Below are 10,099 nucleotides of genomic sequence, written 5' to 3' on the forward strand. Positions count from 1 at the left end.
AGTTCTTGGCTGGTACAGGAGCGTTGGCAAGACGCGATGAATCAGCGAAGTTCCGGTCAAAGAGGCCAGCGGAAGGCCAGGAGCCCATGCCCCGATGCACCGGGCGCCTGTGCGCAGTAGTCACTGGCATCACTTGGGGCAGCACACCGCTAATCCGTATATGACAGCTGACTGCAACCACACAGCACGCCTAGACCAAGACCACCGCTGTTGATTTAGGATGGCGGTCTGATCTTCCTCGAGATTTGTGTCCCACACCACTGACCTATGCACCGAGCTCATTCGATCCGAACTCTATGGTCACCCCTCTCTCCAGTTCTCACATGAGCCCACGTCCTACAAAGTGTCAGTGTGTCGCACCGCTACAACGCCGAGGTTGACACCCACGCCCTAGTCGCTGGGGCCGAGCTCCAGCCATGACCACCCACGCAGACGCCACTCGTTCCTTCTTCGCTGGCAAGACGGGGAGTCGTCTAGGAATCGGATGTTGCCGCTGGACCCCAGGGTGCTTCTGCTCCGGTGCTCTCCATCGGTGGGCGCGGTCCCGGCGCGCGCACACCTGGCCGCGCGCATGGTGGGCGGACCAGGACTGGCCTGCCCTAGAGGAGGCAGTGGCGCACCTAGCCCCGCGCGCGCGGTGGGATGTGACGGCGCGGGTGCCCTGGGCGGCGTGCGCGGTGGTAGGTGACGGCACGTGTTTCCTGGCCACGCCCGCGAGACCATGCCTGGCCTGCCCGAGCGGAGGCAGCGGCGCACGCGCCCTGGCCGTCGAGCGCAGAGGTGGCGGCGCAGGCGGGCCTGATTGGCGGCACGGAGGTCACGGCACGGGCGCCCCAGGCGGCCTCGCGACGCTTCCCCGTCTGATGTCCTCTTGGATTCCTTTGTCTGGTTTCCTCGATTCAATTTCTTTCTTTGATTTTCTCTTCGATCGATTCGTATATGTATTGAGAAGGAATCGATATATATTTATTGATTTTTGGTGATTGCTGTGGAGATCTGCAGAAGAAACCGCAAATTTATTGATTTGATTTTATATATAAGCTGTTGTCCTTCTAGAGTTAGTCTGATCTGATTTGGGTTTGGATTCAGCCTCGGTTTGGAAAATCGTCGGTATAGATTTGGGGGACAGTTTCTGATTCCTGTCCGGGCCGAACACGTCGTGGTTGGCGCGCTAGACACGCAATACGGGGACGCTGCGGGAGGAGGCCGAAGTTGTGCGGGAGGGGTCTTTAGGATTAAGGGCATGTTTGGGACTGCTCCACTCCAGCTTTTCTAGCTCTGCTCCAAACTTGGCTAACCAAACAGGTCAAACTTCAGGAACTCTGCTCCAATAAAAAGATGGAGCTAGAGACCAACTCCACGTTTTTCTCAGAGCTCCTCAAGGGATACTCCAGAAAACAGCCTTTTGTACGTCCTCGTGGAGTTCGTGGAAAATTACCTGCCCCTGCCACTCATTACACAAGAATACCGATTCGTTCTGTTTCTCACTCCGCCTGTCACCGTCCACCTGCCTCCTCCCTCGGTTTTTCTTCCGTAGCGTCGTCATTTCTTCCCCACGAACCCTAGCGCCGCCGCCTGCTATTCCGGCCGCCTCGACGAGCATTCCGGCAAGGTGATGGAGGGAGAAGATAGATCCGTTGATCCTGAACTGGATCCTCTCTTTTCTTACCCCCAAATCCCCTCCGTCTTCCCTCCCCCAACTTCGCATGAAGCTGCTGCCGGCGTGTCCGTGGGTCGAGGAAGCTCGCCGGCGCCTAGCTGGGTGGGGCTGGCGCGGCCTCCTCCGACGGCGCCGCTGGTGGCCTCCGTCCAGGCCGGGACGGGTGGTGGCCGTCCAGGACCAGCTGCTGGTCGATCAGGGCAGGCCGCCCCACAAGCCACGGCCGACCAACGCCCTCTGGCATGTGCTTCACGCAAACGACAACTACCAGCGAAGAAGAAAGATGAACAGGTATTGCTCCTTGCTGTAAAACTTCAAAATGAGCTTCATGATGCCTTAAATAGATAGTATTTGTGTGACAGTGCTAGCAAAATTCAATAGATTGTTCTGAGTGCTTGAACATACACCCCAAAAACGGTTTGATCACATATGCTGATGCATCATTAGTCCTTGAGTGAAGCTATGCATAACGCATCTGTGTAATATGTGGTCTCTGCTACATCGACTATCTGCTTCAATAATGTGGCGGATGCAATTGCTAAATTGCAGGATGTAATCCTTGACTGCTTAGATACTTCTGCACTATGCATTTAACTTCTGAAGTTCTTCTGGGTGCTTTTACTGTTCGTATGTCTTTTCTTGCTTGTAGGGGTTTAGTATTCTTTAACCTTGTGGTTCTTACTCTTGCCAGCATGTAGAACCATGGTCTGCAGTGGGGAGTGGGGTGTGCTGACGGCATCTTGTTTACATAACATTTTCTTTTCCAAATTGATGATCCCATGTGTTGTCCTATGCTGATATAAAACTGGATACAAGTATTTAGTGCTGTAACTGCAATGGTTTACACAGTTTAAGCTGCAAAAATCATATATACAAACTCTTATGTCATAGCGTGTTTGTAGTATTGCTTTTAGTTCTCGTGAAATAACTTGATACTGGCGTTAAAATTTCTATTTGTCATGAACATTCCAATGTGCTAGTGCACGTTTGCATGGACCCATGAGCAGTAGCACATTGATCACATAAAAATCGAGCTGGTGGCGCCATAGTTCACTTCTATTTTCAAGTGTTGCTAACATGTCTGAATACACAGTTTTGTCTTAAGGCAATAGAAATAGGTATTGCTCCTTGCTGTAAAACTTCAAAATGAGCTTCATGATGCCTTGAATAGATAGTATTTGTGTGACAGTGCTAGCAAAATTCAATAGATTCTCCTGAGTGCTTGAACATACTATTGCAATATCATGGTCAGGGTGATCAAATGGACTGGAACGATGCACATTTGCAATTAGCCTGCGAGTTGATGGCTGAACAAGTTAGTAGAGGCAATCGCCCAAATACTCATTTGAACTCTGTAGGTTATACTGAGGTCTCAGCTAGGTTTTTGCAAATGACTGGTATCTCATTATCAAAGACTCAAATTAAGAACAAGTGGGATAAATTAAAGGCTGATTGGACCATTTGGCTAAAGTTGAAGAGGAGGCAAACAGGTACTGGTTGGAACAATGCGACCCAAACAATTGACATGGAGGCTGAGTGGTGGAAGAAAGTAAAAAATGTGAGTGCTACCAGCTGATAATTTTATTCTGATCTTTTCTTAAAGAATTTAACTTGGCATTTAATTTTCCATGTTTATCTGTATCTGTAGTTGATGTGCTGTTAATTTTATCTTGAAGAATTAAGTTGCCAGACTACATGGGGTGAAGTAGCATTTATTTTTGATGTGTTGCAATGCATTTCTGACTTCCAAATGTAACTGCTAACAAATGTAGAAATGTCATGGTTTATACAAAAAAGAATTCCATAACTTGTAGAAGCACATCCCTTCTAATTATCATGACACTGTTTTTGCAGGATATTCCAGGGTGTGGCAAGTTCAGGAAAAAGCCTATCCAAAATGAGGATTTGCTTAGGGAAATGTTTAGAAATATTACAAATGAGGAAGCAGATCATTGGAACCCTTTTAGTGACAATCCTATAATCCTTACTAGTCAAGAGCAACCTTTTGATGTAGACGACAGTGAATATGTTGATGGAGAGAATAATGCCCAAGGTGACCCATTTGATTCCAACAAGGAGGGGGATGAGGAGGTTCAGGAAGTCACTCCAAGTGCGGTTCCAAAAAAAAACCTCGTGTTGCTGCTGTGGATAGGAAAAAGGCAAAGTCAAGCACAACTCTTCTAATGGTTGAAGCAATTTCGAAGATATCTGACTGTTCAAGTTCATTTACAGCAAAGAAGCAAGAAGGGATCACCATCAGGGAAATAATGGAGCATGTGAAGGACTGTGGTGCGGCATATGGTTCAGATGAGCATGACATTGCCACCCAGCTGTTTGTGAAGAAGGAACACAGAGAAATGTTTATGACCTTGCCTACTAGAGAAATTAGGCTCAATTGGCTTAGGAAGAGGCACAATGACAAATATGGAAGTTAGTTTTTTTTACTTCTGGCAATCTGTATGCCACAATGAGATTTTTTCTCTATTTGAACCTGAAACCATGTATTGCTATTTTTTCTCTATTTGAACCTGGAACCATGTATTGCTATTTTTTCTCTATTTGAACCTGGAAACTGGAACCTGGAACCTAGAACCATGTAGTGTTTGAACAGGTCGCTATTTTCACTTCTGGTTCATGTACATGTCTCATCTGGTGCACCTGTATGCACCTGTATGCTACTATTTTGACTTCTGGTATGCTACTATTTTTTCAACTTCTGGTGCACCTGTATGCACCTGTATGCTACTGTTTTCTCTCTGTGTATTACTATTGTTGCAACTTCTGGTGCACCTGTATGCAACTGTTTTTTCTCCATGTATTACTATTTTTTCAACTTCTGGTGCACCTGTATGCTACTATTTTTTCTCTGTGTTGCTGTTTTTTTACCTCTATGCAGAGTGATGATGATACTTCTGTATTACTATTTTTTCAACTTCTGGTGCAACTGTTTTCTGGTGCACCTGTTTTTTTACCTGTATGCTACTATTTTGTCTCTAATTGTCATCTTGCATGTCCTTTTTTTTTACCTCTATGCAGAGTGATGATGAAACTGACGATGAATCTGATACCTCTGACAATGAGAGCATGGCATTTTGGAATCTTGTATTGGCTGGTGCTAAACTTGCTGTAGCTTATGTTGAATTATATTGTGACAAAAATCCACCTAGGACATCACTCCTTAGTGGTATGGGCTGGTTGCTAGAGACGCTTAACACACCGGGAGAATGTCATTCGCAGCTTCGGATGAGCACACAGATGTTCTACGACCTTCATGATTTATTGGTTGGAAGGTATGGTCTTAAACCATCCCTACATATAAACACTCAGGAGATGTTGGCAGTGTTCTTATTTGTGTTATCTGGAAATGAATCTAATAGAAAAGCACAAAACCGGTTCAAGCACTCGGGTGAAACTATTCATAGGAAATTTGATGAGGTACTGAATGCTTTCATGGATATGTCTAGAGATTTTATTAGACCAAAGGACCCCAACTTCCGAACTGTTCACAGGAGGATAAGAGATGACCGTAGAGCATATCCACATTTCAAAGATTGCATTGGTGCTCTAGATGGTACTCATATCCGAGTTTCATTGCCACCTGACGATCAAGTAAGATATATTGGAAAGTCTGGTATACCTACTCAAAATGTTCTAGCAAGGTGTGACTTTGATATGAGGTTCACTTATGTGTCGACGGGACAGCCGGGCTCTATGCATGATACTAGTGTCCTGTACAATGCAATTAGAGTGGACGAGAGCTTTTTTCCACACCCTCCAAAAGGTATTAAAAATATGACCATGCACTTCATTGTTTGATCAAATGCTTAAAAATGTGATATGATATTTTGTTTCTAATAATTATAGGCAAATATTATGTTGTCGATGCGGGATATCCTAATCGTCCGGGATACCTTTGTCCTTATAAAGGTGAGAGGTATCATATGCCGGAGTGGCATAGAGGAATGGAACCAAAGACTCTTAAAGAAAGGTTCAATCGTGTTCATTCATCCATCCGCAATGTTATTGAGCGATCATTTGGAGTGCTAAAAATGAAATGGCAGATTCTATATAAAATGGTGTCCTACCCAATGTTCAAGCAAAAAATGATTGTTGTGGCTACTATGGTCCTTCACAACTTCATTCGTGAGCATGGCGGTGAAGACTTGGACTTCGCTCGGTGCGACCGTGATCCAAATTATGTTCCAGAGATTCCGGAAAGGTACTTCAAATATGTGGCTAGATCAAATGGCTCTACTGATGCACCGAATGCTCCTACTATGGACAAATTCCGTGATGACTTGGCCACCGCTCTTTCTCTAGCTTGGAACTAGAATTATGTATTAGTCACTATTCTCTAGTTATCTATGGACAACTATTTCTATTATAATGATGGACTTTGTTATCTTATTTATTAGTAGTCATGTATGGACAATTATTTGTATCCGAAATATGGACAATTATTTGTATCCGAGATTATAATATGTACACCATATTTGAATTGGTAAAAAAATATTCAATTACACATGGTCTGCATACAACAGAACATACACCAAACATCGATCAGGGGCATAGTAGACCTTTCCTATAAAAACCTCATGTTTCCAGAGCTGGAGTTAAACTGCGTGCCAAACAGGTCCGCTTGCTCCAGAAACTCCACAGTGGAGCTGCTCTGTGGTGGAGTTGGTGGAGCGGAGCTGAAAAAAGTGGAGCAGAGTAGTCCCAAACAGGCCCTAATTAAGCTGAACGAAAATCTAGAGCGACCAGAAATTTTGCCTCTTCAGTATTAGGGAATATAGATGAAGAAGGAAGTGGCTGTCCCGTCTGCGAGACCGTTTTCGTCCGACGCCCCCCGTCCCGCGTCTCACCGCGCCGTTCCCTTGGTCAAGTTGCCCCCCACGTCCCCACGCCCTTCCTCGATCATCACCCAACGAAAAAAGGGCAAAAGAAAATCCTCCATGATTGACCGTGGTGATCCTCAGCTTCGACGGGAGGGCGGGCGGGGTGCGGCCAAGGGGGCGACCACCACCACTGCCTTGATGTGCGGGCTGCCGAGGGGCTAGTGCGTGGGCGCCAGTTCGCTGCCATGGCAGGCCTCGATGCCTGGACGCTGGACGAGCGGGGCGATCTGTATTGGTCTCTTCGTTTATCTTATAATCTGTTTTCTCAGTTTGTTTTTTTAGTCTCAACATTATTTTTCTCTCGCAACAAATCAGTCGGAATAATGTTTCGACTTTTTTCAGCGAAACGAACCGGGCCACTGTGGGGAGCGGTGGGCGGTGGCAGACGCAGACCCATGCCTTCCTCGTCCAGTTACCTTGACGGGTCTGAACTCTGAAGGTGGAGGCCATGCCAAGTACGTACCTATACCTCGACCCGGCGAGCACGTCACCATGGCTAGCGTGGACTCAGCTCCGGCCCTGTCAAATTATAGATCTGGAGCGAAGCCACAGGAGATGGACCTCTTAATATAAGTCTTATTATATAATGATAATTTTAATAAGTGTAATGCATAAAAAATTCTTATGAAACAACAAAAAAAGTTATACATCTTATGTTACCTTAAAAAATTTTTCTAACATTTGCTGCTGCGAAGTCATTGATGATGGCCTCAATATCAATTTAATCTAATAATTTCTTCTCGATGCATAAAGTTGCCAAACCATTTAATCTTTCTTGGGACATTACAGACCTCAAATAATTCTTCAATAATTTTAGCTTTGAAAATGTTCTTTCAGCTGAGGCCATAGTCACAGGCATAGTGAATAGGATCCGATAAGCAATAGAAATATTAGGATAACAATCCGCTTCTGTGACAAACTCAAAAATCTCCATAGCAGACATTGGCTTATCTGGCAGAGTAGACTGCATAACAGCTAACTCAGAAATCATGTCATTTACATCAACATCCGATGAACCATCCGAAGAGAAAGTTTTTGCAAATTTAATGCAATGATCTTTTAGATCAGCACCATCCATTGCCTTCAAGGATGTTGAATTCATTAGAAATCCGAATTTTTCATTGAATGACTGTAGTTCTTTAAATATGCTTTTCAATGAACTAATTGCCATATCAACCATAACCAAAAAATAAAAAGTTTCAAAATCCTTCTCAGCTTGCAAGATAGCTTCATTGCATTCAGTTTTATCAAATTGTTTCTTCCTAACAGAACGACGCTTTACTGGAAATGATGCCTCTACTCCCATTTCAAGTGCTATTTCTGTGGCAGCAACCACACTATCAGTAAACGCAGTATTTCTGTAGTTCTGAAAGTAATTCAGCATACCTTCTATATGCTGCAAGGTGGAATCAACGCACATGGATGGTGATTGCAACTTCTTACTGACAATATTTACAGAGTATAAAATGTCATGCCAAATAACCATACCAAGTATGAACTCAAAGATGCCAAGCACGTCAGATAATTTTTTGCATCACTTCTATCCTTGGGTTCAGTATCTCCATCCTCACTTAGCCACAACAAAGCTGGCCTTAGTTGAGGAGCTTGATATCTAATTGCTCGGACACTTTTGATGCGACTCTCCCAACGAGTATTGCTTAATGATTTCACGGTCAAATCTGGAACATGTTCAAGCAAAACATTTCATCTTTTGGTAGAACCTGAAAATAATACATATATCCTCTGCACAATTCCAAAGAATGAAACAGCTTTACTGCATGATTTAGCCATATCACAAAGAGTGAGATTAAAACTGTGGCATGCACATGGTATATACAAAGCCCTTCGATTTATTTCACGCAAACGACTTTGTACCCCCTTATGTTTTCCTTTCATATTAGAGCCATTGTCATAACCTTGACCTCTAATATCATCAACATTAAGGCCAAATGATTTGATGGAGTCAACTAATACATTGAAAAGCCCTCACCAGATGTGTCATGCACCTTCAAGAAACCAAGAAAGTACTCCCCAATTTTTATTTTCTCATCAGACATATCAACACATTGAACCAATAAGCTCATTTGTTCTTGGTGACTCACATCTGGGCTACAGTCAAGAATAACTGAGAAATATTTGGCATCTTTAACAATCTTTATGATGGAGCTTGTAATTCTAGAAGCCATAAGTGAAATCAACTCATTCTGAATTTTATGACTAAGATAATGATATTGTAGCTCTTTGTTTTGAATGCGTCTAAGGTGGTCTTGCATTACCAAGTCAAATTCAGCAACCATCTCACAACAAGCTAAGAAATTACCATTCACATCATTGTAAAGTTGCTCACTAGATCCTCTAAAAGCTAAACTGCGTTTACCAAGAAACTTTACAATGGCAACAATTCTTAGTAGAACTAGCCTTATGCGTTCTTTCTCCTTTGTGATTTGATGTTGCAACTCCTTGTCAATTGTTTCATGTTTGCTTAATCTAACTCTTAATTCATTCCAAGAGTTCATGTTGGTCATATGATCCACGCTAACTTCGTGCTCTTTTAGTCTTTCACTAACATGGCTCCAATCTCTAAAGCCATCATGCCCCAATGAACTCTTGCGGTTACTAGAACCAAACAACTTACAACAAAAGCAAAACACTTTGTCAACACTTTTTGAATAGACCAACCATTTCCTATCACGTACCTCGCCATTGCTCATTTTCCTAGAATAATGAGTGTATGCAAAACGTCTTGATCTGGCATCCATTGGAAACACAATATTTTCTTCTCTAATAGTCCCCTTCTCCACTAATATGTCCCTTGCTTTGTTATCAAGATTGTCCCAATTTACTGGATCATACATATCAATAGTAAAAACTAGTTCTTCATCAACATGAGTAGATTCCGTCGTAGGAGAATTAAATATGGGCTCATGGTCACTCACATTATTATCATCCGTGTCGATGCCAACATTATCTTCTATATGGCTTTGATCTTCTTGTTGCGTAGTTTGATCCTCCACAACAACTATTGCCCATTCATCTGAATTTCTTGTAGTGCTTGTATTGCTCTTAAAAAATTTATGAATAGATCCCTTTTGTGATTCTTTCAAGGCCTCTATCCTTCTCTTCTTTTTTCTTTTCTCACTTCCAGACGAATGTTTTTTGGGCAACATGACTTCACTGTATATTCAGACAAGTAGTAAGTAATTAAAAAAATATGCCATACTAAATTTAACATGATTGCTACATCATATGGGATTCCTAAACCCGAAATCTAAGGAAGTATAAAGAATAAAGATTGGGGTGATTAAGGGGACTTGGCCGCTTAGGGCAAGGGCTAGTTTCTTACCTCCGTATACGAAAACCAGCAGGAAGAGACAGAGTGCCGCCGGCCGCTTGCACTCGCCCGGAGTCGCGATTCGCGAAGATTACCAAGACGCACCGCGCACAGGATCGCTCGCTGCTCGTAGCCTCGCACAGTCGCACGGGAGTCGCTCACTCGACACTCGTGCAGGAACAGAGTAGCGGCCACGCGGCGGAAGGGCAC

The 10,099-nt window shown here is 43.6% G+C and overlaps 2 protein-coding genes across 2 annotated transcripts; one reads left to right on the top strand and one right to left on the bottom strand.

The window, feature by feature from the left end:
* Positions 1-5,116: 5,116 nt before the first annotated feature.
* Positions 5,117-6,002, top strand: LOC136486315 (uncharacterized). Its single transcript, XM_066483185.1, has 2 exons — positions 5,117-5,441; positions 5,525-6,002. The coding sequence occupies exons 1-2, from the start codon at positions 5,117-5,119 to the stop codon at positions 5,989-5,991; spliced, it is 792 nt and encodes a 263-aa protein (XP_066339282.1). The 3' UTR covers positions 5,992-6,002.
* A 1,277-nt stretch (positions 6,003-7,279) lies between these two features.
* On the bottom strand, positions 7,280-7,978 carry LOC136489526 (uncharacterized). The gene has a single exon (XM_066486134.1). It carries the CDS (start codon positions 7,976-7,978, stop codon positions 7,280-7,282), a length of 699 nt encoding a protein of 232 aa, XP_066342231.1.
* Between the last annotated feature and the right edge of the window lie 2,121 nt (positions 7,979-10,099).

This window comes from Miscanthus floridulus, chromosome 10 (genome assembly GCF_019320115.1).
Source record: "Miscanthus floridulus cultivar M001 chromosome 10, ASM1932011v1, whole genome shotgun sequence".
Taxonomy (NCBI): domain Eukaryota; kingdom Viridiplantae; phylum Streptophyta; class Magnoliopsida; order Poales; family Poaceae; genus Miscanthus; species Miscanthus floridulus.

What these genes read in the sequence shown, in the direction of transcription:
- LOC136486315 (XM_066483185.1), top strand. Translation starts at nt 5,117, where the DNA reads ATGTCTAGAGATTTTATTAGACCAAAGGACCCCAACTTCCGAACTGTT. An exon ending in TTTTCCACACCCTCCAAAAG is followed by an intron (nt 5,442 to 5,524) that starts GTATTAAAAATA and finishes TAATAATTATAG; the next exon opens with GCAAATATTATGTTGTCGAT.
- LOC136489526 (XM_066486134.1), bottom strand. Translation starts at nt 7,978, where the DNA reads ATGTGCGTTGATTCCACCTTGCAGCATATAGAAGGTATGCTGAATTAC.